We start from the raw sequence: 27,836 nt of genomic DNA, 5'->3' as shown, positions 1-27,836 counted from the left end.
CATTTGTGGTGCTATCCTGCATTATTCTAACTACTAGAAATCATTGCTGCTGGTTGTAGGAAGGATATTGGAAATCAGTTTTTCCTAGAATGTTGCATTGAAAATTGTAAAGCTTGATGAGGTAAACTACTGTATTGCAAAGTGTTCTCTATCAAGTAATTTTTAATGAAAAGTTTTGATATGTTATGTTCACATTTACACACCACAAGCCTATTGCAATATTTTCTTTCAAGAATGCATTTCTAAGATGAATGAGATCCCCTGGTGGTGAAACACTGCAAAGTCACAGCTCTGTTTCTCCACAGTGCAGTGGCTTATAATTCAGAACATGTGTTTAGGACCAGAAAGGGTCCTAAACCTGCTGCTTCCACAGATTATGTGAAATCTGTCCTATTGTAAACTTTATCCAATTCTTTTAAACTCCTAGGAATTAACCAACCGCATGTAAAGCTTCCAAAAGCCCCGTGGCATTTCTTTGTGCCTTGTCAGATCAAATTCAAAGATATCAATCTAACTTTAGAGATTATATTACCCAACCCTGACCAGATGACCATTTTGCTAGCAGTGCAGAAACCATCATTTCATGGAACATTTTGACATCTGGGCCGATGTTCCTCCTGATTTTCAGTCCTTCTGTTGAACAGATATTCATCTATTTCCTCAAAGGTGTTAACTGACACCGTTAACTGTTCTTGCTGGGCCTGTGTGGTCCAGGAGGAGATAGAAATTCTTTTTTTCAGTTCAGTTCTATGCATCGTTCTTCGTGTGGAGGCCCACACTTTGAAATCAGTTCTGTCACTCTTTTCTGCACAGTCTCTAGTGCATCAATGTCCATTTTGAGTGCAATGTACCTAAAACTGCACACAATCTTCTAAATGTGCCCTTACCAATGAGATCTAAAAGATTAAATATAGCCCTTGTAATGTGCTTGATTTGATATTTAACTCAAACATGCATACCAATCCCCAATAAGATATTTTTTTAAAAAAGCAAAAAATTACAAATGCTAGAGAGCTGAAACAAGAAGAGAAAATGTTGCAAACACTCAGCAAATCAGGGGCATCTGCAGAGAAAATACTGGTTAACATTTCAAGAGTTCTTCTCTGAACTGAAATCTGAAAGATAAGTGTATTAATAGAATCAGACTTGCATTTATATAGCGCCTTTCATGTCCTTAGGATGTCCCAAAATGCTTTATACCAGGGAAGTACTTTTGAAGTGTAGTCACTGTTGTAACGTAGGAAACACGGCAGCCACTTTAGGCACAGCAAAGTCCCACAAACAGCAATGTGATAATGACCAGATAATCTGTATCAGTGATGTTGGATGAGGGATAAATATTGGCCAGAACTCCCCTGCTCATCAAAGTAATGCCATGGGATCCTGAGAGGGCAGATGGTTCCTCAGTTTAACGTCTCATCTGAAAGACTGCACCTCTGACCATGCAGCACTCCCTCAGTACTGCACTGTAAGTGTCAGCCTAGAGTTTGTGCTCCAGGGGAAACGGAGGAAAAATATTGAAGTAAATATTCTTAAGGGCTCAAGAATCCTGCTGTTATAAAATTGTGTTGCCTCCAAAGACAATCTGGAAAGTTATTAATGTAGAAAAAATAACAGGAAAGAAATACCATACTAACTATATTTATAAAAACAAAACACACCAACTTTACTTTTGAGTCTTGGGTCTGTTTTACTCCACACCAGATTTGTTTTCCTGGACCCATTTCAGTTGACAAGGTTACCTTCAAAATAAAAACCTGTGTATAGTGCTGCGTATATACAGTGTGTGCCATAAAACAAAATGTTTCTATGCCTTGCAGGCTTTGTTGTAAATGATTCACACCGTAATGACTGGCCAGGAACCGAGGGTTGAGATGGTACTGGGTTCCCAAGGTTCCTTACATTTTTGAACTCTAGGGAGGAACCAATAAATTACTTCAGAACAAGTAAAATTGGAGGCCATCCACCTTAGCCACATTGGTATACCACCTGGGTGCAAGAGAATGGGACCTTGTCCTTAGAAAGTAGCCATGTGTGGGAGAATTAAATTCTAGAAATACTTTAGGGGAAGTTTGCTATGTTTCTTGCTACTGAGTGCTATGACACGATTGGACTCTGCGGTTATATCCCACAAGATTGGTGCTTGCTCTCTAGGCTCATGCATGAAAAATGGCCACTTGGGTGAGATACAGGCCATTACCCGTGGAACCGCACCTCCACAAGTGGGTGAACATCTACAGAAGAGGCGTGGATGAAAGAAAATTCGATTGCGGGGGGGATAAAAAGAGAAAATAAGTTTTTTTTTGTAAGAAATTAAATGAGTTTCTTTTTAGATGAAGATAATCCTCACCTAAAAATCGTAATTAAATTTAAAAGCTTAATAAAGTCTGTACAATTTCCCTTCCCATTACATTGTCACTCTTCAATTGATGGAAAATTGAGCCATAGATACCGGCATAATTGTGTCACCTTGAGTCTCTACATTGAGGTTGCTGGTACCAATAGGTGTGTGCTATTCCTGTCTTCGACAGGACTCTGCTGTAAAGTTAGATAACACTGGAGACTTATTTATTAATGGAAATTTGCATTTACATGGGTCTCCATGCAAAGAGCTAGAATCCCTCCCTTTTACCAATTAATCATAAGTTTCTAATCTCCAACAGGCCCTAGTTCGGAGCAGCAGGAAGTAAATTGGGGTGAACAGCATGTGACGTTTGCAAGTCTCTTTTTGAGCATTGCTGCCCTTGGGCTCCAACTTTAAATATAAAAGTGCCTTTTGGTTAACGTGCCAAGAATACACTTAACTTTTTTTTTAAAAAAGAGCACTCTCTTCCCCAGTAGACCATTGTGAAAGTGAGCTGTATCCCTGATCTACACCAGCTGCCAGGGAACTACGAAAATATTTGCTCACCATTAAAAGACTTTTGGGAAACTAGGACCTCTAACCTGATAGGATCACAGGAGAACTTGGAGCTATCTCCTTCACTAAATTGTCGAACAAATCAAGCTATTTGAACAATCCCTCTCTGCTAGACTTCCAAGGAAATTAGAACAAACAAAATCAACTTTAAAAATTAATGCTTTATAATCTTAAAGAATGAATCAGGTTTTTTATTGAGTCTGTCCAATAACGTGTGTCTGACACTCTCTTACCAGACAGTGCTCTTCCAGTACTTCATTCCAGTGGCTGTTCTTCACGTGAGAGCCTGGAAGTAGGTGAGGTGTGTGTGTGTGGGATTCTCCTCTTTGGGGTGGCGTTCTGGCGGACCGTATCTGCCCCAGCCCCAACCTATTCTCCTGGATCAGGGCTAATTAAGTATGTGTGGCAGGTTCCCAACCAGATTCTGTTGCTGTTGCAGCACCAGAATTTCCAGCAAGGGACCATAATGAGGCATACCTCCCACTAAAGGCTTCAGCAAAGAATGAGGCCTTCAGCAAGTGAGTGTCCGAGGGTGACTGGAGGCCAGTATAAGGCCCTCCCTCTCCATTGGGGGAACTCTGTGCCTATATTGCCGTTTCCTGGGACCTACTGGCAACTTACACATGATTGACCCGGGCTGCGGGAGTAAGTGGGATGGAAACAAGATTAATGCACCAGGGATCTGGACCTGTGCCCTGCTGCCATTTGTATGCGATGGGAGGGGAAGGAGTGGATGGGAGAGTAAAAGGCCAACAGCAGGCCCAGCAAAGGTGTGAGGGAGGAAAATCCTGTTTGAGGATATGAGGCACTGCTAGACCTTCCCTCCTGCATTTTTCACTGTGCTCTCGCCTGATATCTGGCGTTTGTAGATGTGCATTTCCAGCATTGCTAGATGGCTATCAGGAATGGGAACCTTGACTGATTTCCTTTCAGCAGCCCAGCTTGGGGACACTAAGATCGTTTGTTGCACCCCAGGCTGAGATTAGCTAACTCAGCATATAAAGGCAGTAAGGGAGAGTGTACAGAACATGACCGGACAGATGGTCTGAGAAAGCAGGGCAAAGACCAAGGGAAGTCTAGATTAAACTGCATTTATTTCAATGCAAGAAGTCTGATGGGCAAGGCAGATGAACTCAGGGCATGGATGGGTACATGGGACTGGGATGTTATAGCTATTACTGAAACATGGCTAAGGGAGGGGCAGGACTGGCAGCTCAATGTTCCAGGGTACAGATGCTATAGGAAAGATAGAGCAGGAGGTAAGAGAGGAGGGGGAGTTGCGTTCTTGATTAAGGAGAACATCACGGCAGTAGTGAGAGGGGATATATCCGAGGGTTCGCCCACTGAGTCCATATGGGTAGAACTGAAAAATAAGAAGGGAGAGATCACTTTGATAGGATTGTACTACAGACCCCCAAATAGTCAACGGGAAATTGAGGAGCAAATATGTAAGGAGATTACAGACAGCTGCAAGAAAAATAGGGTGGTAATAGTAGGGGACTTTAACTTTCCCAACATTGACTGGGACAGCCATAGCATTAGGGGCTTGGATGGAGAGAAATTTGTTGAGTGTATTCAGGAGGAATTTCTCATTCAGTATGTGGATGGCCCGACTAGAGAGGGGGCAAAACTTGACCTCCTCTTGGGAAATAAGGAAGGGCAGGTGACAGAAGTGTTGGTGAGGGATCACTTTGGGACAAGTGATCGTAATTCCATTAGTTTTAAGATAGCTATGGAGAAGGATAGGTCTGGCCCAAAAGTTAAAATTCTAAATTGGGGAAAGGCCAATTTTGATGGTATTAGACAGGAACTTTCAGAAGTTGATTGGGAGAGTCTGTTGGCAGGCAAAGGGACGTCTGGTAAGTGGGAGGCTTTCAAAAGTGTGTTAAGCAGGGTTCAGGGTAAGCACATTCCTTATAAAGTGAAGGGCAAGGCTGGTAGAAGTAGGGAACCTTGGATGACTCGGGAGATTGAGGCACTAGTCAAAAAGAAGAAGGAGGCATATGACATGCATAGGCAGCTGGGATCAAGTGGATCCCTTGAAGAGTATAGAGATTGCCGGAGTAGAGTTAAGAGAGAAATCAGGAGGGCAAAAAGGGGATATGAGATTGCTTTGGCAGATCAGGCAAAGGTGAATCCAAAGAGCTTCTACAAATACATAAAGGGCAAAAGGGTAACTAGGGAGAGAGTAGGGCCTCTTAAGGATCAACAAGGTCATCTATGTGCGGAACCACAAGAAATGGGTGAGATCCTGAATGAATATTTCACATCGGTATTTACGGTTGAGAAAGGCATGGATGTTAGGGAACTTGGGGAAATAAATAGTGATGTCTTGAGGAGTGTACATATTACAGAGAGGGAGGTGCTGGAAGTCTTAACGCTCATCAAGGTAGATAAATCTCCGGGACCTGATGAAATGTATCCCAGGACGTTATGGGAGGTTAGGGAGGAAATTGCGGGTCCCCTAGCAGAGATATTTGAATCATCCACCGCTACAGGTGAGGTGCCTGAAGATTGGAGGGTAGCAAATGTTGTGCCTTTGTTTAAGAAGGGCGGCAGGGAAAAGCCTGGGAACTACAGACCAGTGAGCCTGACATCTGTAGTGGGTAAGTTGTTAGAGGGTATTCTGAGGGACAGGATCTACAGGCATTTGGAGAGGCAGGGACTAATTAGGAACAGTCAGCATGGTTTTGTGAGAGGAAAATCATGTCTCACGAATTTGATTGAGTTTTTTGAAGGGGTAACCAAGAAGATAGATGAGGGCTGTGCAGTAGACGTGGTCTACATGGACTTCAGCAAAGCATTTGACAAGGTACCGCATGGTAGGTTGTTACATAAGGTTAAATCTCATGGGATCCAAGGTGAGGTAGCCAATTGGATACAAAATTGGCTTGACGACAGAAGACAGAGGGTGGTTGTAGAGGGTTGTTTTTCAAACTGGATGCCTGTGTCCAGCGGTGTGCCTCAGGGATCGGTGCTGGGTCCGCTGTTATTTGTTATTTATATTAATGATTTGGATGAGAATTTAGGAGGCATGGTTAGTAAGTTTGCAGATGACACCAAGATTGGTGGCATTGTGGACAGTGAAGAAGGTTATCTGGGATTGCAACGGGATCTTGATCAATTGGGCCAGTGGGCCGATGAATGGCAGATGGAGTTTAATTTAGATAAATGTGAGGTGATGCATTTTGGTAGATCGAATCGGGCCAGGACCTACTCCGTTAATGGTAGGGCGTTGGGGAGAATTATAGAACAAAGAGATCTAGGAGTACAGGTTCATAGCTCCTTGAAAGTGGAGTCACAGGTGGATAGGGTGGTGAAGAAGGCATTCGGCATGCTTGGTTTCATTGGTCAGAACATTGAATGCAGGAGTTGGGATGTCTTGTTGAAGTTGTACAGGGCATTGGTGAGGCCACACTTGGAGTACTGTGTACAGTTCTGGTCACCCTATTATAGAAAGGATATTATTAAACTAGAAAGAGTGCAGAAAAGATTTACTAGGATGCTACTGGGACTTGATGGTTTGACTTACAGGGAGAGGTTAGACAGACTGGGACTTTTTTCCCTGGAGAGTAGGAGGTTAAGGGGTGATCTTATAGAAGTCTATAAAATAATGAGGGGCATAGATAAGGTCGATAGTCAAAATCTTTTCCCAAAGGTAGGGGAGTCTATAACGAGGGGGCATAGATTTAAGGTGAGAGGGGAGAGATACAAAAGGGTCCAGAGGGGCAATTTTTTCACTCAAAGGGTGGTGAGTGTCTGGAACGAGCTGCCAGAGGCAGTAGTAGAGGCGGGTACAATTTTGTCTTTTAAAAAGCATTTGGACAGTTACATGGGTAAGATGGGTATAGAGGGATATGGGCCAAGTGCAGGCAATTGGGACTAGCTTAGTGGTATAAACTGGGCGACATGGACATGTTGGGCCGAAGGGCCTGTTTCCATGTTGTAAACTTCTATGATTCTATGATTCTATGAAAGCTTGTATGGACTGGTGCTTTTACCTACTGAGTCATTGGGGCTGAGAAAATCTATTATTAAATGGGAGGAGAAAATGGCATCCTTTGTTTCTTCTATGAAGCAATCTCCAAAATTGACAACAGTGGTTTTATTTGAAAATGGGTTGATGTAAAGTATTTCTTCTTCAGATTGATAGCCTGTTCTATAAGCATGAAGTACTATGTGGAGGAAAACGTTTCTCAGAAGTCCAGCACCACTATAAAGTATTTCCTGAAGATGTGGAGCAGCGTCAGTGAAACACTCATATTCATCTTCCTTGGTGTATCAACGATCACAGACACTCATGAATGGAACTGGGCCTTCGTTTGCTTCACTCTATTGTTCTGCTTGATTTGGCGGGCGTTAGGTAAACAATAGTTAATTTGTTAAGACTTTAGGTTGACTGTGTAAGGGAGTTCTTCGGTCTGCACCCAAGCGCACTAGAACGTTTGGGTGCAGTGAATATTGGAAGATCGGGTACATCTGTAAAGGAATCTGTTTTCTGTTTTTTAATTTAAATTAATGGAGGAAGGATAATTGGATGGGTTTTTTTTTTGTGTGTGTGCTCCACCATGCCAGATTTGCCAATATCTGGTGCATCCAGGCGATCTACTGTTCTTGGGTGCAGGCCGTGGAAAATCTCCCCTTTAAGTTGCTTTCACTGGTATTAAGCCTTCTTTAAAAAGGCATTTTTTAGTGTTTTAGCAAATTTAGTTAAATGATGCCTACTAAATGATCAGAAAGGCGTTAACAGTGGGTTATGAAGGCTCAGGCTGTCCCGGCCATTCAGTTGAAGGAGGAGATGGGGCATCAAGTGCCTGTGTTATGATTTAAAAAAAACCTTTTTCCCATCAAAAAAAATTGGAAAAAAAACTTAAGTTTAAGTTTTTAAAGTAAAGCCATATTCACAAATGTTTAGAGGGAAAATAGGTGGTTAATATTCTAATGGAAGTTGTTTTCCCCATAGACTGTTAACAAATAATTTGTTAGCCTGTCTCAGTACGTAGCAAACATTCTTGCTTCCATTGTGTTGATATGTCTCTTTTTTTAATATAATTATATATATCTGTTAACAACCTAAGGGGAACCGGAGACACTGGTAGGTAGTTAAGTTCAGCAAAGTCAGTCATGCTTTAAGTAGGAATCTGTGAGGGCTAGGTTTGATAAGGCTCGGAAATTTAGCATGTAGGTGGGGAGTTGGGAGTTATTTTAAATCTTCATAAGACAACCCACTGATATGGAGAAATGCAGCGTGTTCGTTTTTTATTACACAAAGACAAATTTTACCGATTAACAGTATGATCAGATTCATTTAATTCAATCTGTATGTTCATTTACTGCGAAATAAAGCAGCTTAACAATTCTTACCTGACCTCATTATACCAGGTGTTTTCTCTGTGCCTTCAGAGATTGAATAAGCACATGTGAAAGGCACTAACATCCATTTCAAACCACAAGTAGATACTATCATTAGCCCCACTACCCAGCTTACGCTATCACACAGTTAGATATTGGGCAGTAAGAGCATGCCCCTAAATACAAGACACATAAACCATTTAGGGGAGTGACTAGCACTGCCGCACTGGAGAGAATACCTAAGGCAAAACCCTAAACCTGTAACAACCTGTAATATGAATAATATAAAGTCAGTTTAATTTGGTCTTCCATAGACCAAAAAAATCTGCAATTTCATTGCATTCATCTTTTTATGGAAAACATGTTTAGCAAACCTTGTTTGGGAAGGGACAATATTCAAATGTCGTCATGTTGGAGTCATACACCAGCGATTTGATGTGTTTCAACACAGTTTACGTTGTGTACTTGCAAAAAAAAAAGAGTCCTTACAATAAGTGATATGACCCTTTGATGATAAATGTACATTGTTTCCAGTTTTTAACCAACATCTATTTTACTTACAGGTGTTATAGTGCTGACTCAGATCATTAACAGATTCCGCAAACTATCGGTCACCCGCAAGGATCAGTTTATCATTGCATATGGTGGGCTGCGTGGGGCTATTTGCTTCTCACTTGTATTTCTACTTCCTTCTCATGCCTTTCCTCGAAAGAATTTGTTCATTACAGCAACTATTGTGGTCATATTCTTCACCGTCTTTATTCAGGTTAGAAATATTCTCCCTATACATCTTGATTGTTGAAATTTCTGTTGCAAAATTGTGCTCTTTGCATAAAATAAATTACTGTATTAATGCGAGTATTGATAACCAACAACTTTGTCACATAAATAAATACTTTCTGTGGCCACTGCACATCTTCACAACACCGGGTTTTCATTTGAATTGTATACTATCCACAGGAAATATTCAGGAAGGCAGCACTATCTAGAAGTCTGTGGTTTATTAATGTGGGTCATGTGGGGAGAGGGCAGGCAAGCCCTCTAGGCACCAAGGAGCCCGAGTAAAATTGAAGTCAATGGGAATCAGGGGGAAAACTCTCCAGTGGCTGGAGTCATACCTAGCACAAAGGAAGATGGTAGTGGTTGTTGGAGGCCAATCATCTCAGCCCCAGGACATAGCTGCAGGAGTTCCTCAGGGCAGTGTCCTAGGCCCAACCATCTTCAGCTGCTTCATCAATGACCTTCCCTCCATCATAAGGTCAGAAATGGGGATGTTCGCTGATGATTGCACAGGGTTCAGTTGCATTCGCAACCCCTCAAATAATGAAGCAGTCCGTGCCCGCATGCAGCAAGACCTGGACAAAATCCAGGCTTGGGCTGATAAGTGGCAAGTAACATTCACGCCAGACAAGTGCCAGGCAATGACCATCTCCAACAAGAGAGAGTCTAGCCACCTCCCCTTGACATTCAACGGCATTACCATCGCCGAATCCCCCACCATCAACATCCTGGGAGTCACCATTGACCAGAAACTTAACTGGACCAACCACATAAATACTGTGGCTACAAGAGCAGGTCAGAGGCTGGTTATTCTGCGGCGAGTGACTAACCTCCTGACTCCCCAAAGCCTTTCCACCATCTACAAGCACAAGTCAGGAGTGTGTTAGAATACACTCCACTTGCCTGGATGAGTGCAGCTCCAACAACACTCAAGAAGCTCGACACCATCCAAGACAAAGCAGCCTGCTTGATTGGCACCCATCCACCACCCTAAACATTCACTCCCTTCACCACCGGCGCACCGTGGCTGCAGTGTGTACCATCCACAGGATGCACTGCAGCTACTCGCCAAGGCTTCTTCAACAGCACCTCCCAAACCCGCGACCTCTACCACGTAGAAGGACAAGGGCAGCAGGCACATGGGAACAACACCATCTGCACGTTCCCCTCCAAGTCACACACCATCCCAACTTGGAAATATATCGCCATTCCTTCATCGTTGCAGGGTCAAAATCCTGGAACTCCTTTCCTAACAGCACTGTGGGAGAACCTTCACCACATGGACTGCAGCGGTTCAAGAAGGCGGCTCACCACCACCTTCTCAAGGGCAATTAGGGATGGGCAATAAATGCTGGCTTCGCCAGCGACGCCCACATCCCATGAACGAATAAAAAAAAAAGTACTTTGAGTTCTCAATTACACTAATAAGCTTGATCTGATCTGGTCAGTGATGATTTATTAATTTTCATAAGCCCTTTGGCTCAGTCTTATTGCAACAGTTTTAGACAGTCTGAAGATTTTATAAAGTCCATAGTTTCATATTTTTTTTAATGAAATCTGTCAAGGATAATGGTTCTTCATTTTGTAAAGCAACTGGCTCAGATTTGAATGTTTGACTTCATCCAATTTGACCTCCTATTCAGCTGAGCTTCAGCTTGAATCAACCCAGCTATTTCTCCCCTTTAACATCTTTCTATCTTTTAGGGAGGGAAAGAATCTAAAGTGTATATGTCTGGGTGTTTACTGGTGCCCAGTTGCTCGCTTGTGTGCCACCTACAAAATTTAGAAGAATTATTTATTTTACTCTTGCGCGCTCTCTCTCTCTATCACCGCCTCATAGGGCAGTGATCACATTCACTGGTTTAGGATTGTATTTCATAAACCATGAGAGTAGATCTTAAGCAGTTCATCCATGAATCTGATTACTTTATTGCTCTGAAATCACTTAAAGGCTCTTGTATCATAAATGTTCATGAGGTTGGGTTGTATTCTATCTTGCATTTGTGGATTTTTGGTGACTGTGGCTATCACAGCATTGACCAGTGCTATCAGCGCTGCGGAATGATGTCCATGCTGAAGAATTAATCACTGTGATGTAATCGCTGCAATTGTATCAAGTTACAGTTGATTAATGGGAGATAATGTAATTGGTGAATATTATGAATGTGTGCAAAATGAACCATTTACAGGTGATTCATTTATTAGAAATATCTTGTGATCCTTCAGCACCCATCGTATGATGTTAACTAACTTCAATCGTGTCCCAGCCAGGCTCACTAATCTGTAATGTGTTATGCAAAATGACAAAGCTGGCAGTGAGTTAAGTAAAAGCTCAACTCCGTGTTATGCTTCTGCTGACATCCATAAGCCATATTTTAGGGTTCAATCCTCTGTTATCCAATGTTTATCATGGGCTTACAGTCATTTAATTTGTCTGTTTTTCTTTTTGTTACATTAAAACAGAACAGAAATGAACACGAGTACAAAAACCATTAATCCTATGAGCACTGGTTTTAAGCTGTCACCTGTCAGCTGTTTTTACACATCGAGGTCAAAAATGCAGCCCAAGTGTTGCGCCACTGACCACCAAAGTGGGATGTCCTTGCTAGATAATGCAGAATTTGCTGGGTGCTCCTATGAACCAGGAATGCCAGGGCCACGTTATTGGGTGCCAACAATCAATGAAGGCCTGCTGACAGCTCACTGTATACTCAACATTTTCCCAGCATGCAGAGGAAGAGTATGGGGATACTGGGGTGGGGGTAAAGAGCGTTGATGTCCGAGGCGCCCTCCCCTTTGATGCCCTCTCAAAAGGTGCTATGCAGATGGAGCAATGCTGAGGAGCTTTAGCTGCATTTTGAGTTGGGCGCCTAATTTACATTGCAACTCTTGCACTGACTTCTGCCACCCATCCTTCTGCAAATTTGGAAAAGCAACCCCAACCAAAGAGAGTCACCCCCACCCCCCTCTCCCTGCATTATACCAGTGAAAGGTTCAAAACTTCCACCTTCATGGGCTGCCTGAGTATGATTGCTAATTTGTACTAAATCTATGCTGTGGACCCTTCCCACCAGGAATTGAGCTTCAACTACCCACTGAGACTCCTGGAGCCAACAGATCAATCTGTCACCCAAGCTGGGTCCTGGGGTGAAAGGACTATTTGCCCTACTCAATATTCAACTCATTGCCCACTTTCTTTCTTTTGGCACAATTTTTTTTTCCCCAGGCTTTACCCTGGAATAATTTTGGGGAAAAAAAATGTTCTGTGCACTACTGAGTATCATAACTGATATGTGTGCTAACATCATTAACTGACACAAAGGAAGGTACCGGAGCTTCTTTTAACATAAGCCAATATTACACAAGATAAGAAAACTGCAAAAGTTGGAAATATGCAGCCCTGACGAGGAAAAAGTATGTTTGCATATTTCCAGCATATTTTTTTATTTCAGATTTCCAGCATACTTAATTTTCCTGTTTATCTACACAAATGTAACACCAGGGTTTCACAATAAAGGAACATAGAAAGCATGGAATAATTTAATTTTGTATTAAGATTGTTGAGTAGTATGTGTGCATTGTGGTAGCTCAATGTGAAAGGTTAATGATAATCAATGTGATTTTTTTTTACTGTAAGGAAATCACTTCTTTTGAGTATGTTTGGCATTTATGATGCGACTGGAGGCTAGGAAGGCATAATTAGATTATTGCAAGGTTTTATTCCTGCAATAATAACAATTAAAGTTTAACGTTTTGCTATTCTCATAATGCCAAATAAATGTGTGTCTGCATCTGTTAAAAGTAAATTTTGAATGTTGATATTTCAGGGAATGACTATCCGTCCATTGGTTGACTTTCTGGAGGTTAAAAAATCAAATAAAAAACAGCCAACAGTGAGTGAAGAGATTCATATTCGGGTAAGTGTGCTGTACACTAGGTATTGGTGCTTAAATGTACAACAACTTTACATCTATATGGCACTTACTTGTAACATTAAGGTCCCAAAATGTCTCACAGATAAGTGTATGGAAAACAAATGCCAATCCAGGAGTGATGAGAGGTGACCAAAAACTGCGTTGTAGAGATGAATGTTTTTAAGAAGCAGAGAGAGATCGAGAGATTTAGGGTGGGAATTCCAAAAAGTAGGACCAAGATGGTTGAAAACTGTGCTACCAATGGTGGGATGATGGGAGTGGAGATACCAACAAAACCGGCCAGTCAGAGTTGCAGAGGATTTGGGGAGATATTGGGCTAGAGGAGCTTGCAAATATAGTCTTGAGTGAGGCCATGGAGCTGTTTTAAAAATGAGGATTTTAAATTTGAGGCTTTGGGGATGGGGAACCAATATAGAATAGTGAGAACTGGAGTAATAGGAAAGCAGAACTTAAATATGAAATATGGGCAGCAGAGTTTTGGACTAGTTGGAGTTCATAAGAGTGGAGAATGGAGACCAGTAGGAGAACATTGGAATAGTTGGGTCCGGACGTGACAAAGTCATGTACAAAGGTTTCAGTGGTGGAGGAACTGAGGTACGGTTGGCGATGGGTGATAATACGGAGGTGCAAATAAGCAGTTTTTGTGATGGAGAGGGCATGGGGTCGGAAGCTCAGCTCAGGGCCTAACAGGACACCAAGGTTGTGAACAGTCTGGTTCAGCTGACCAGATGGGGATAGAATCCATGGCAATTGAGCAGAGTTTGTAGCAGGGGCTGAAGATAATGCCTTCACTCTTAGTGTTGAACAGGAGAAAATTAAGACTTATCTAAGACTGAACAAGCAGTACAGAGGCAATTGAAAGAGGCAGTGGAGTGGTAGATTTGGTTGTCATCGGCACACATGTGGAAACTGGACCTGTCTGCACTGATGTTGGTGAGGGCCAGCATGTAGATGAAGAAAAGGGATCGATCCTTGAGTAACTCTGGTAGTGACTGTGCAGGGGTGGGAAGAGAAGTCATTGCTGAAGCAGGGTGAAGAGAAGGTGCTGAAAGAATGAGGAGGAAGAAGTTATCCTCCCTTGTCCCCCTCAACATCTCTGCAGCCTTCAACCCAGTTGACTACACCATCCTCCGCTAATGCTTCTGCTCCATTGTCCAGTTCCATGGGACTGTACTTACTTGATTTCACTCTTATCTATTTACCGTAGCCAAAGTAACTCTATAAATGGCTTTGTTTCCCATTCTCGCATTGTCATCATTGGGATCCATCCTGGGCTCCATCCTCTTCCTCATTTACATGCTGCTTCTTGGTGACATTATTTGCAGATGTGGGACTATCTCTCTTGATCCCTCGACTGCTTGTTTGACATGCATTCTTGGATGCATTTTAACTTCCTCCAGCTTAGCATTGGGAATATCAAAGCCATCATCTTTGATGCCATCACAATTCCCCTACTTCACCACTGATTCCATTCCCCTCCCTGACCACTGTCTTTGGTCGAATCCAACTGTTTGTAATCTTGGCATCTGTTTGATCTGGAGCTGAGCTGCTGACCACATATCGTCTCCATCACAAAGATTGCCTACTTCCATAACATGACTCGCCTCCGCTCATCCGCCACTGAAACCCTCATTTTCTTTTCATCACCTCCAGACTTGATTAATCTTGTCTGGCCTGCTTGACATTCATCCCCTCCTTGCTGACCTACATTGGCTCCTGGTCCTCCATTGCCTCAAATTTAAAATTTTCATCCTGGTGTTTAAATCTCTAAATGGCCTCGGACCCTCCCTACCTCTGTAACCTCCTCCAGCCCTATAAATCCCTGAACTCTCCGTTCCTCTAACTCCAGAATCTTGTGCTTCCCACCCCTCACTTCGCCCTACCATTGGCAGCCTTCAGCCAACTCTCCCAAACATCTCTGCCTTCCTCTCCTCCTTTAAGGCCTTCCTTAAAACTCACCTCTTTAACCAAGGTATTGGTCACCCATCCTAATCTTTCCTTTGGCTCAGTGTCCATTTTCTTCACACCTCCTGTGAAGTGCCATGGAATGTTTTTTCTATATTAAAAATAAGTTGTAATAAGGTGGGCACTTATCTTGACCACATTGGCAGAGCACAAAAGGTTGGATCTCTGGCACGGCAATAATATCAGCTTTTTTTGGTAAGCCAAAAGCAAATATGTTTCTACCAGCACCATTAATTTTCCTCCTTGAACACAGATGTTGAAGCCTGAACATCAGCCATATCTAAATAAAACAGTGTCCTAAAAAGTCACAAGAAAAAAAGGCCTGGATAAGACCAGTTTCTATGTGGTTCTATCCCTGGTTGCGCAGGGAGAGGAAGGTTGGATGATCTTTCAGGAGTTCCATGATTCTGGTCCCTTGCTTCCACCAGCCCTAAAGAAGTGGAGGAAATCAAACATAGTAGCTTCACTGTGCTCACCACAGTCAGTTCACAAAGTTGCTGCCAGTAATACCACTCTGGTCACCCTAGCATGAAAATCTAGCTCATTGCTTTTAAAATCTTGTATAAAGAGTAGTAGCTGCTTTTAATTTAAAATATCTTTTTTATGTCTAGTTTTTTGACCATCTGCTGGCTGGGGTTGAAGATATCTGTGGACAGTGGAGTCACTACTACTGGAGAGACAAGTATGAATTTATTGTTTTGTATCTAAGTTACATGTAATTTAAATGCCTCTGGTAAAATGAAAAGAAAATATCTTTTTTTTCCATACAGGAATGTTTTTGATCAGTCACCTATCTGGTCAATGTAGAAACCAAATCAAGTAATTTGATAAAAATAAGTTTAATTTTCTTTTTGAAAAACTAAACTTGACTCAAATGTTGACCACTGTGCAAGTGTCACCTGATTCAGCTGCACAATATCTACAGAATGGTTTTGTGTCTCTGGTGGCTGCCATGAGTCATAAACTACCCTGTTCCACTTTCCAATTGCTCGGACATCGGTTCAACAGCTTGGACCCTGGGTACACTTTTCCCTGCTTGCAGTCGGGCAGCCATTATGAACCCGGCCTTGAATAACCCATTCGTAGGTGCAGCAGACCAGATGTATCCACATGCTGAATGATGCTCCGTCTGCTTTGCACCTTCTCACTTAACACCAGCTCTTTGGGAGGGTGGGGGGATTTAACTTGTACCAATTGCTGGAGTGACAGCAAGATGACAAGGCGGCGCAGAGCTTCCAGCTGCCGATTAGGAAGGCCATTGACTCCGTCCCAAATCCCAGGAATGGCACCATTTGATTCATCAGGGTGAGCAATTCCAACAGGTGCCCGCTCTGAATGCCCAATGTAAAATCGCAGTGGCACCCTGTCCTCTTGGATCGATTGCAAGTTCTTTGGAGCCTTCAAAAGGCCCAGTACAGAGCCCATGCCCCTCAGCTGGTGTAGAAACCACTGGGCCTAAGAGTGGCAAAATACTGCCCCTATGCAGGTGATCCACTCAAGTTGTGCCCTCCCCCACCCTAAAAATTTCAGGCCCTACATTTTTTTGAAATAGTCAACCCATTTTGTGCAAACTGTAAGATTGTGTGGTTGTGCTGATAATATCTTGCTGAAATACTGATCTCTTGTGTATATTTTTTAATGAAAATAAATCTGATGGAGTAGTTTTAGCTTGTGCACAGTGGTCTAGCACTGAGATTTTTTTCACCTTCTGCAGTATTAGGAGAATGCGATGAGCAAGCCATGTTTCTCCAGTGAGCCATTTAACATGATTCAAGGTCAATTGTCCAACCTGGATTACGCTAAAACCCACCACCCACCCCCCCACCCCAAGTACTTGGTAGAGGATAAAGCCGCAGGTTTCAGTACATTAGAAAATGTCTAGAAATTAAGTTTATAAACAGTACTTGGCCTTGCTGCAGTCAGTGTGTAGATGAAGTGGTGTGATCCTTGAGGAGGTCTCACTGCTTACTTGAATTTAATGCATCATGGAATTGGTGACTTCAGTCCTTTAGTTGTACTGTAATATCTATGTTGATGCAATGTGAAAACCACAAAAAGATCTAAATAATTGAGCCATTTTTAAGAGTTAATCTGCCTTCAATATTGTTAGTGTTCAATTAGAAGTTGAAGAATAACAGCTTGGAAATATTATACTACTCCTGGTGCTTTTATTACTCCCTTGGCTGAAATATTAAAGTCAATTGACTGAAGAGCTATCATACTAGGAAATGGCAATCATTATCTCATCACTAATTGAGGTAAATGGGCAATGGAGCAAAAGCGATTGCCATCGATATTCCAAAGCAAGGCCAAAAGCATGGAAAATGTTTTTTGTGAAAAATACATTCAATCTGTGAATAAGAAACCAATATTGAATGCAATTTTCAGACTATATTGCCTCCTGAGTGCTAAATAAGCCTTGCACTTTGGGCATTATAATACTCAGTCATTTCTATTATAGCTCTAAAGTGCAGTAAACATTTGTAGACTTTTGTCCAGTCATTTAGCAAAATGACTGTTATGACCTTTTATAAAACACTGGTTAGACCTCAGCTGGAGTATTGTGTTCAATTCTAGGCACCACACTTTAGGAAGGATAGTCGCAGGATAAGGGGTTGGCCATTTAAGACTGAGATAAGGAGGAGTTTCTTCATTCAGAGGGTTGTGAATCTTTGGAATTCTCTACCCCAGAGGGCTGTGGATGCTGGGTTGTTGAATATATTCAAGGCTGAGAGATTTTTTTGGACTCTAGGGGAATCAAGGGATATGGGGATCGGGCAGGAAAGTAGAGTTGAGGGTGAGGATCAGCTATGATCTTATTGAATGGAGCAGCAGGCTAGAGGGGCCGTTACAGCCTACTCCTGCTCCTATTTCTTAGTTCTTATGTAAGGATGTCAAGGCCTATAGAGAGGGTGCAGAAGGGATTTCCCAGAATGGTACCAGGGATGAGGGACTTCAGTTATGTGGAGAAGCTGGGTTTGTTCTCAGACCAGGGAAAGTTAAGAGGAGATTTGATAGAGGTGTTCAAAATCATGAACAGTTTTGATAAAGTAATTAAGGAGAAACTGTTTCCAGTGGCAGAAAGGTTGGTAACCAGAGAACCAGAGGCAACATGAGGAAACTTTTTTAATGCCATGAGTTGTTATGATCTGGAATGCACTGCCTGAAAGGGTGATGGAAGCAGATTCAATAATAACTTTCAAAAGGGAATTAGATAAATACTTGCAAGGGAAAAAATTTACAGAGCTATGGGGAAAGATCAGGGGACTGGGACTAATTGGATAGCTGTTTCAACACAGGGACGATGGGCCGAATGGTCTCCTGTGCTGTATACCATCATTTCCTCCTGCCCCAGCTCCCACTGATACAAAATGCTATGTCACATTAATTGTTTTCTCGATGTTAATAATTATCTTCGGAGCTAAAGAAATGACAACAGCAAATAGAGTCATAGAGTTATACAGCACGGATAGAGGCCCTTCGGCCCATCGTGTCCGCGCCAGCCATCAAGCCCTGTCTAATCTAATCCCATATACCAGCATTTGGTCCGTAGCCTTGTTTGCTATGGCATTTCAAGTGCTCATCCAAATGCTTCTTGAATGTTGTGAGGGTTCCTGCCTCCACAACCCTTTCAGGCAGTGAGTTCCAGACTCCAACCACCCTCTGGGTGAAAAAGTTCTTTCTCAAATCCCCTCTAAACCTCCCGCCTTTTACCTTGAATCTATGCCCCCTTGTTATAGAACCCTCAACGAAGGGAAAAAGCTCCTTAGTATCCATCCTATCTGTGCCCCTCATAATTTTGTACACCTCAATCATGTCCCCCCTCAGCCTCCTCTGCTCCAAGGAAAACAAACCCAATCTTCCCAGTCTCTCTTCATAGCTGAAGCGCTCCAGCCCTGGTAACATCCTGGTGAATCTCCTCTGCACCCTCTCCAAAGCGATCACATCAATGTACAATCTCTCCAGTGAACTTTGCTCCATACACTGTATTATAACCTTATATTAGAGGGATTTTGAGGATAGGTTAAATATAAAAATGTTCAACTGGTTATTTTGGTTCAGCATATTTTTAAAGGTCATCAAATGGAAAAATCCCTTAACCTCTCTGAAAGTATAAATGATCACTTTTTAAGGTAATTAGCTGCACTTGATCTGATCCACTGGGCCACATAGTTTAAACTCAGCTTTTGCCCAAATTTTCCATTTCATTTCATGGTCCGCAGTGCTTGTTTATGTAACTTGTGTCTCAAGACTGAATCTCTAAAGGCATTACCAGTGTGTTATCGCCTTGGCTTTGAAACTAACCATGGCCTCTTGACTGACTCTTTCAGCACTGGATATTACAAATTTTCACTGGAAGTAATAGCTGTTGGTGTCTTGAAGTTGAAATTTAAGACTATAAACTAGCATTATCTGCAATACTGATGATTGTACTCTGCCTTGTAGCATACTGCACCTTTGTGAATGTTTTACTCCTTTGAATTGCAAAAGATAAAGAAAAAGAATCACCAATTAATTGAAAAAAATTTAAATGAACATTTCCAAGGAGACTATCACACCTACCTGTTAACTGGAGACAATCGAAAGGAATCTTCCAAATTTTGTATCATGTGCACTTGCCTGTTTTTTTTTGGATGTGATAAGATTAGACTTAAGGGGTGGTATTACTATGTGCTCTTTCAAAACAATCAGATAACTGATTATGTTTGCAATGTGTTTCAAAGAAATTCAGTCGTATGGAGGGAGGAGGTAGGCTTTTCCTCTGCAAGTTCTATAAACTTTGCAAGTTTATTTGAAACTGGCATTATTTGATCAGGTATACCACAAGGCAGTGTAAAACAGAAAAATGCAATGATGTGATCACTAGTGTCTTTGGATCCCTAACCGCTTTTTGTAATATTATAAGGACCACACCGAAAATGCTCATACAAATAGATAAAGAATCTTTTAAAAAGTGAATGTGCTACACATCCAAAAAAGCAGCTCGAAGCATTTTCAGAGCAGGATGTTCCTGGACAAAAGTATCCTCACTACCGCTTTTTAAGAATCAATACAAAGTTGAAATATTGGATTCTCCAGGGTCTTCTGTACCTGTGGCTGTGCAGTAGAAGCCACTAATTCAACTTTTATATTGGTTATTTAAAAAGGGTAGTGTAGTAGTCAGGATATTTTTGTCCAGGAACATTCTGCTCTGAAAACTCCACCATCGCGCTGCTTTGTTGGATGTGTTGCAAATTCATATTGCCAAAGACTGCTTAGGTGAAAAGGGCAGCGCTGTGGTACCACTGAAAGAAAAGGAAGTGAGATCCCCTGTACATTGATCTATATAAAATATATCTAACTGATTTATTATAGGAAATACTGTAGCTCATTGTACTTCAATATACGTGCACTAAAACATTTTGATCTCTGGCTTTACTCTTAGAGCCAAACAGTTTGACCACAAGTATTTGTCAAAGCTTTTGATCCGGGGTAATGAGCCAAAGTCCAGTATTGTCGCACTTTATAAGAAGCTGGAATTGAAACAGGCAATTGAAATGGCTGAGTCTGGACAACTCAGTAAAGTGTCATCATCTGCTTCCCTACTGTAAGTAAATCTTGCTTTTCATTTCACACATTATTAGTTAATATGTGGTGACCAAAGTTCTAAATAAGAACAGGAATTAGTAATCTGCATTGTCTGCTGTTTTTCTGATTTGACGTGGGTAAGTCTCAAACTGCATTCATTCATTTCATGTCAGTTCTATGTTTGCACAGCACTGACCTGGAGAAAGCAACAGTTACAAGCAATCGCTTTCCAATTAGGATAATCAGGTTTCAGTTTAAAACCAAGGAATTTTCTGAGTGTATGCAGGGCAGAAAGGAGCTGTTCTTCGATTTCTGAATCTTTTTCTTTTCATTACATTCATTTTGTGTTGAAATTTCCATTCTTTGATCATTTTCATTCTTGCCTTCACTTGCATCCCTTGTTTGTCCTGTGTTTTTATTTGGAAAAAGAGTAAATGAAAAGGGACTCTGACTTCAAGCACTCCCTTTTCTTTTTCTCTTTCTCTTCACGGGACTCCTGATCACTACAGGTCTGAGAGCAACAAAAAAATCCAAAATGATCCGACTTTTCCAGTCTCCCCTGTATTCTCGTTTCCTGCCATTTCCACACTTCAAACTTCTTGGTGTCCTCAACCTCCATGAACTTTGCTTCACTCCCCCTCTTATCCCAACTCTTTTGAGTTTCACCTTTCATTGATTCTGTCTCTGGTTTTGGATTAGTTGGTAGATTGGTAAACAACACTTGTATTTGAGTGAAGTTTTGCGAGCTGTAATTTCACTTCTTAGAATCTCAACCCTCCTGGTCTTGATATGCTATTTATATGAATTTACAGGAGTAAGAAACCTAAAGAAGTAAAGAGTCTCTCCCCTGACGAACTGAAGAACATCAAAGAAATCTTAGCTAAAAATTTGTACCGGACTAGACAGAGGGTAAGATTAACAAACTACTGAGGCTACTGAATATTAAATGAAATCTTTTGTAATTCAGACCTAACTGCAAAACAGTAAATCTCCTGCTCTCATACTGATGTATTATTATGTGCTTGCTGGCAAAATTTCCTTTTGACTGTGAGGGTTGTTAAAATTTTGGGGTTTTGTAACTGTTTTCCCTCTCAATTATCTAACAGTGCTTCCCATGAGTGAACATTGCCCCCTACATCCTGAAAGCTGTGCTCTTGCTATGCTCTGCCCTCAAGTGCATATCCAATGCAGTAACAATTATTTTGCTTGTTCCTAGGATTTTGCTTACTGGGTTTAACACAGTCTTGTACTATACTACCACATTCTCAAGGGATGTGGATGACACTGACATTGCTGCATTTATTGCTCACCCCTAGTTGCCCTGAGAAGGTGGTGGGCCTTTTCCTTGAAGTGCTGCAGTCCTTGTGCTGATGGCACTCCCACAACAGTGTTAGATATGGAATTCTAGGATTTTTGGCCCAGTGATAGTGAAGGAACAGCGATTTATATATTCAAGTCAGGCTAGTATGTGACTTGGAGATGGTGGTGTTCCATGATCTTGCTACTCTTGAATTGTTGGTTTAATTAAATGCAAGATCAAAAGTAGATCAAATTCAAGAGTAGCAAGATCATGGGAACACCACCATCTCCAAGGTGGTAAGAGTTTACGAGCTGGAAGGTGTTGTTGCAGTAAGCTTGGTGAGTTGTCTTAAATGTTGGGTATTGCCATACAGACTTGAGCTTTACAGACTAAAACAAGTAATACCTTTATGATTAAATGGTAATATGAAACACAAAAATCAGCAAATACTAGAAGACATATGAGAAGGTCTGTAATTGGTTGTAAGAATGTCTTTGGATTCAACATGACTATTTAGGTCTGATAAAGTTCTAGCATCTGGGACAGCAAAAATAGTTTTGTCTTTACACAGAATGTTTTATTTCGGCACAGTTTATCATTCAAGCAAAACCTTTTTTCCTTGCAACTTCTACAATTCCAGCAACCACTTTTTGAAAGACTCCAGTACTGAACTACTTAGCTAGTTTTGACCCCTTCTGTTAATTTCTTGATGTAGAGATTTGCAGGCAAACTTTTTTAATGTGTGAATGTATCATACACACATGTCCCAAATATAATACCCTATAACCCAGATGATATGAATATGCATGAAATAATTGCGCACACAATCTGTGCAATGGAACATCTTTGTAACAAAGCACTTTTGATCTTGCATTTAATTAAACCAACAATTCAAACTTCATTGTAGAGACGCTGCTGGGAATTTCCAAAATTAAGACACGTTACTTAGAAAGTACTCAACATCTTGCCTGTAGCAGCAAGACCTGGCTGATGGCTGCATGGCAGAGATTCAAACCAGATGTAATGGAATGTGAATAGTGCATTGAATATGGAGGAACAAAACAAAGCAAGTAAAGCAGGTTGGGGGTGGAGGGGGAGGGTAGTGAGAAGAGACCAACAGTACTAGGACCAAGAGAAAAATAAGAGGAATGACTACCCTAATAATAAATCCCCCTTTCTTCCTTGGCTGAAACTTGTTAGCTCAACTGATGGAATACATTGCTCGCCTTTCTTGCTTCATCTACAGCCAATGTGTTTTCAACTACATTAATTCCACTAGACAAATTAAGTTGCATTTGTACCATTTAGTACTAGTGGTTTAAAGGTTATAAAACTACTGAAAGTTCAGCTTCACTTTTCTGTAGTTGAAAAGGCACGTATTGAAAGGGGTACCATCTTAATGGAAAAAGTGCTTAGTAAAGCTTTCTTCATTTGTGTTACAGCAGTTATGTATATCACCTTGAAACCCATCATTGCATCACTTGTAACATCACCATGTTGAAAATCACAGACTGTTCTTCCTCTCCAAATAATAAGTTTGCCATATACTTGCAGGTGGAGTGTTTAAGCTAATTTGGCAGGGGGGTGGGCACTAGAATGAAACATTAGAGAAGAGAAACAAGGTGCACAGGACTGAGAGGGACAAGTAGCACTAGAGTAAAGAATATTTCAGAAATGGGAGGGATCAGAGGGGCAAATGCAAGGCAATCTAAGATGAGTTTAGAGTACATGTGCGTAAATGCACGGAACGTGGTAAATAAGATTGGTGAGCTGCAGACTTAAGTCGCCACATGGGACTATGATATAGTGGCAATAACAGAGACCTGGCTCAAAGAAGGATAATCCAGGACAAAATCAATTGGCACTTGGAAAAGTATGGGCTAATAAATGAAAGTCAGCAAAGATTTGTGAAAGGAAAATCGTGTTTGACTAACTTGATTGCATTCTTTGATAAAGTAACGGAGAAGGTTGATGTCTATATGGACTTTCAAAAGGCATTTGATAAAGTACCACATAATAGATGTGTTAGCAAAATTAAAGCTAACAAGCTTTAAGCTTTATCCCTTAATTAAAGGATTAAAGGGACAGTGGCAGTGTGGATACAAAATTGGCTAAGGGACAAAGCAGACCGTAGTGGTGAACAGTTGTTTTTCAGACTGGAGGGAAATGTGCAGTGGTGTTCCCCAGGGATCAGTATTAGGACTGCTGCCCTTTGATATATATATATATATAGGGTATAGAAGGTATAATTTCAAAGTTTGCAGATGATACGAAACTCTGAAATATAGTAAACAATATGGAGGACAATAACAGGCTTCAGGAGGACATAGACAAACTGGTGAAATGGGCAAACACATGGCAGATGAAATTTAACACCAATAAGTGTGAAGTGATACAATTTGGTAGGAAGAATGAGGAAAGGCAATATAAACTAAATGGTACAATTTTAAAGGGAGTGCAGGAACAGAGAGACCTGGGGTGTATGTAAACAAATCTTTGAAGGTGGCAGGACAAGTTGAGAAGGCTGTTTAAGAAAGCATATGGGATCCTGGGCTTTATTAGTAAGGGTATAGAGTACAAAAGCAAGAAGGTTATGCTAAACATTTATAAAACACTGTTTAGGCCGCAGCTGGAGTATTGTGTTCAATTCTGGGCACCACATTTTAGGAAGGATGTCAAGGCCTTAGAGAGGGTGCAGAAGAGATTTACTAGAATGGTGCCAGGGATGAAGGACTTCAGTTATGTGGAGAGACTGGAGAAGCTGGGGTTGTTCTCCTTTAGAACAGAGAGGGTTAAGGAGAGATTTGATAGAGGTGTTCAAAATCATGAAGGGTTTTGACAGAGTAATTAAGGAGAAACTGTTCCGAGTGGCAGAAGGGTCAGTAACCAGAGGACATATCAGCGAAAAAGTCAGAGGCAATATGAGGAAACTATTTTATGTAAGGAGTCGCACAACACCAGGTTATAGTCCAACAGCTTTATTTGAAATCACAAGCTTTCGGAGCTTTGCTCCTTCGTCAGGTGAGTGAAGGGTTACATAAAGGCACAGCATATATAGTCAGAGAACAATGCCTGGTGATTACAGATAATCTTTCTAACTGCCCTTTATCACAACTCGGCAGAGAGATAATCACAGCAATCAAGGAAGTGAATGGTGTTCAGACAGATTAGTCAGGGAAACATTACATCCAAGAATACTGAATACTCAAGGGGTCAAATCACAAAGACAGAGAGAGAGAGACCAGAAAGACAGAGAGAGAGAGAGAGAGAATGACCAGTTGTATTAAAAAGATAACTTTTTTTCGCTGGTGGGGTTACATGTAGCATGACATGAACCCAAGATCCCAGTTGAGGCCATCCTCGTGGGTGCGGAACTTGGCATCACCGGCATCTCCACATCAAACTTTTTTATGCAATGAGTTGTAATGATCTGGAATGCACTGCCTGAAAGGGTGGAAGTAGATTCAATGGTAACTTTCAAAAGGGAATTGGATAACTACTTGAAGGGGAAAAAACTACAGGGCTATGAGGAAAGAGCAGGAGAATGGCATTTTTTGAATAACTCTTTCAAAGAGCCAGCATAGGCACGATGGGCCGAATTGCCACCTCCTCTGCTATGATACTATTTGTGAAGATGGTGCCTCTTTTAACAGAAACTGTGTACTTATAACAATGTTTTCAGAACACACCTCATGCAAAATTACAGAACTGCTGAAAGCATGCACTCTGCATTGAGCAAGCTGCTCAGTGTGCCACCCACTGCCCCCTGTACTCATAATATTAAGATAATCCAACATTTCTGGTCTGAGCATTGATGGATATTTGAATTCATGTACCATGAAATGATTTAATTATAGACACCATCATACAACAGACACAGTCTGCCAAGAGAGGCCAATGAGAATCAGGTCAAGGAAATCCTAATTCGACGACACGGGAGTCTACGGGAAAGTATGCGGAAAACAGCTAAAGCCCGGCAGGTATGTCTCTGAAAATGTCATAGCCTTGTACATCTGCCTGATGTCGCATGTAAACTTATGGTGAAACCTGGACAGTTTAGTATAATAAATTAGGTACTATTCAGAAACTGCATGACACTTGAGTACTGATGTGTTTGAGTTTTGATAGCTGGGAATCTAAATAGTGAGTGTGCTTACTTTGTCAAACTAATGTGTGGTTTTGGATGTATTTTATATTTTTACTGTTTGGTACAGAAAGCGCGTATTCAACTAAAATGAGCAAGTTGCATTTTATCTGAGTGACGATAATCTGTGTAGGGAGGAATAAGGGGAAATAGCAGGAAGTGTGTGGGAGGTAATACCAAACTGCTCTTGATTAGCAAAAAATTACCATGAATCATCTGACTATAAAACTCATAATTTGTGCCTGGAAAAAAGTCTCTTGTTTTCTTTAACTTGTACATGGGGTGGTCCCCTCTATGTTACAGAGCTACTGCAGTTCTGGCTTGAAGAATTAACTTTAATTTTAAATTCCACCTTTAAGTTTCAAGTAGTCCCCACTCCCCTTGCCAGCATGTAGAATTGAGGATGAATGAATGGGGCATGATGAAGATCTTAACCTTCCTTGTTCTTCCCAATACACCACTTTTTTTGATTCCTGTTTGTTTCTTTTTTTAAAAAGTTCCTTAGTTTGATGCTGTAGTCCTTTTACAAAAACAAATTGCTTCGGCAAGTGTGAACAGATGCTATAAGGCTTCTTGTTGTGGTCATTATTAAACAGATCTCTCCTGCTCTTATTCACAGTCTGGTGCTACAAAGAATCGTCCATTTTCACTGCCGCAAAATGCCAGGATTCCTTCTAGACCCAAAAAAAGGAACTCTGCTTTCACAGGTAAAATGTGCTGTGCTGCAGCAAACTTTCTCGCGCCTCATATTTTTAAGTTTTAATAAAGAAACCAACATCAATATAGCAGCAACAGCATAGAGGCAGTGGAGGGATAGTAGGAGGTGGTGGAGAGGTAGAGCCCGATGTCATTGACACACGTTTGGAAGTTAGGGGATCACTCTGTGATTGATTGGAGTGGAGAAATGCTGACCTTTGAAATTTTGTCTGCATCCAGTGCCCTAGCAATGCTAGCCACCAGGTATACATTGGTGTCCCTTGTGCCCAACAATCGTTAAGGGCACAGATGTGGAAATTATGTTTCGTGATGTAATTCCTGCATTTGTGGGTGGGCATATTAACATATCAGGCAGATAAAGGGGTAGGATTGTAGTGCTTCTTGGAGGCAACTTTAGCAATGAAGGTGCTTTGTATGAGGTCAGGAGTTGGAGACCAAGATTTTCCATAGACCAACAAGGACTAAGGATGGAGCCAATAAGTATAGTTCGCAGTTGGTTAGACTTGCACGAAACATGAAAAAAAGCTTTTGTTGGTGGAGCGAAAGAAATAGGATTATTATTTGCCCATGAAAGGTTAAGGAGGAGATCAACCTCCAAGTCATTCCGCCTTCGCAGACCCGTGGTTTGGAGGTTGTGAACATAGATGTGGGTGATAGGGGTGATGGAGGCAGATTCAATCATGGCCTTCAAAAGGGAACTGGATAAGTACTTGAAAGGAAAAAATTTGCAGGGCTATGGGGATAGGACGGGGGAGTGGGACTAGCTGGATTGCTCTTGGAAAGAGCCGGCGTGGACTCGATGGGCCGAATGGCCTCCTTCCGTGCTGTAACCTTTCTATGATTCTATGTGTGAGCTGAATGAAAAGGCAATGCATATAGATTGGAATCCTCAACAAATAGTGGATAATGATGAATGGAGGAGCTCATTGATGTGAGGCATGAACAGATTAGGAGAGGGGACACAGCCCTGGAACTCCTGAGCAAAAGGAATCTTTAACCATTTTAATTATATAGTCAAATCTATTAACATGCTTCTACTGATTTCAAATATTTAATGTACTTAATGACTTGGATTTATTATATGTACCGTCCAAATAGAATTAGTTTGTAAAGGATACTGCAGTCTAAATTGCCACTCTTTATTCTAATAATGTA

At 41.4% G+C, this 27,836-nt stretch overlaps 1 protein-coding gene across 1 annotated transcript in view; it reads left to right on the top strand.

Moving 5' to 3' along the window:
• Positions 1-27,836, top strand: part of slc9a2 (solute carrier family 9 member 2) — a 63,035-nt gene that overhangs the window by 33,180 nt on the left and 2,019 nt on the right. The window contains exons 4-11 of the mRNA XM_067986212.1: positions 7,066-7,283; positions 8,836-9,038; positions 12,880-12,969; positions 15,564-15,634; positions 20,378-20,539; positions 21,333-21,429; positions 25,678-25,800; positions 26,584-26,671. Of these exons, the coding sequence (XP_067842313.1) occupies positions 7,066-7,283; positions 8,836-9,038; positions 12,880-12,969; positions 15,564-15,634; positions 20,378-20,539; positions 21,333-21,429; positions 25,678-25,800; positions 26,584-26,671 (1,052 nt within the window). The remainder of the gene's footprint in view (positions 1-7,065; positions 7,284-8,835; positions 9,039-12,879; positions 12,970-15,563; positions 15,635-20,377; positions 20,540-21,332; positions 21,430-25,677; positions 25,801-26,583; positions 26,672-27,836) is intronic.

The sequence above is a fragment of the Heptranchias perlo genome, chromosome 6 (assembly GCF_035084215.1).
Source record: "Heptranchias perlo isolate sHepPer1 chromosome 6, sHepPer1.hap1, whole genome shotgun sequence".
Lineage (NCBI taxonomy): Eukaryota > Metazoa > Chordata > Chondrichthyes > Hexanchiformes > Hexanchidae > Heptranchias > Heptranchias perlo.
The sequence above is the reverse complement of the archived record's forward strand: the minus strand, read 5'-3'. Positions and strand labels throughout refer to the sequence as shown.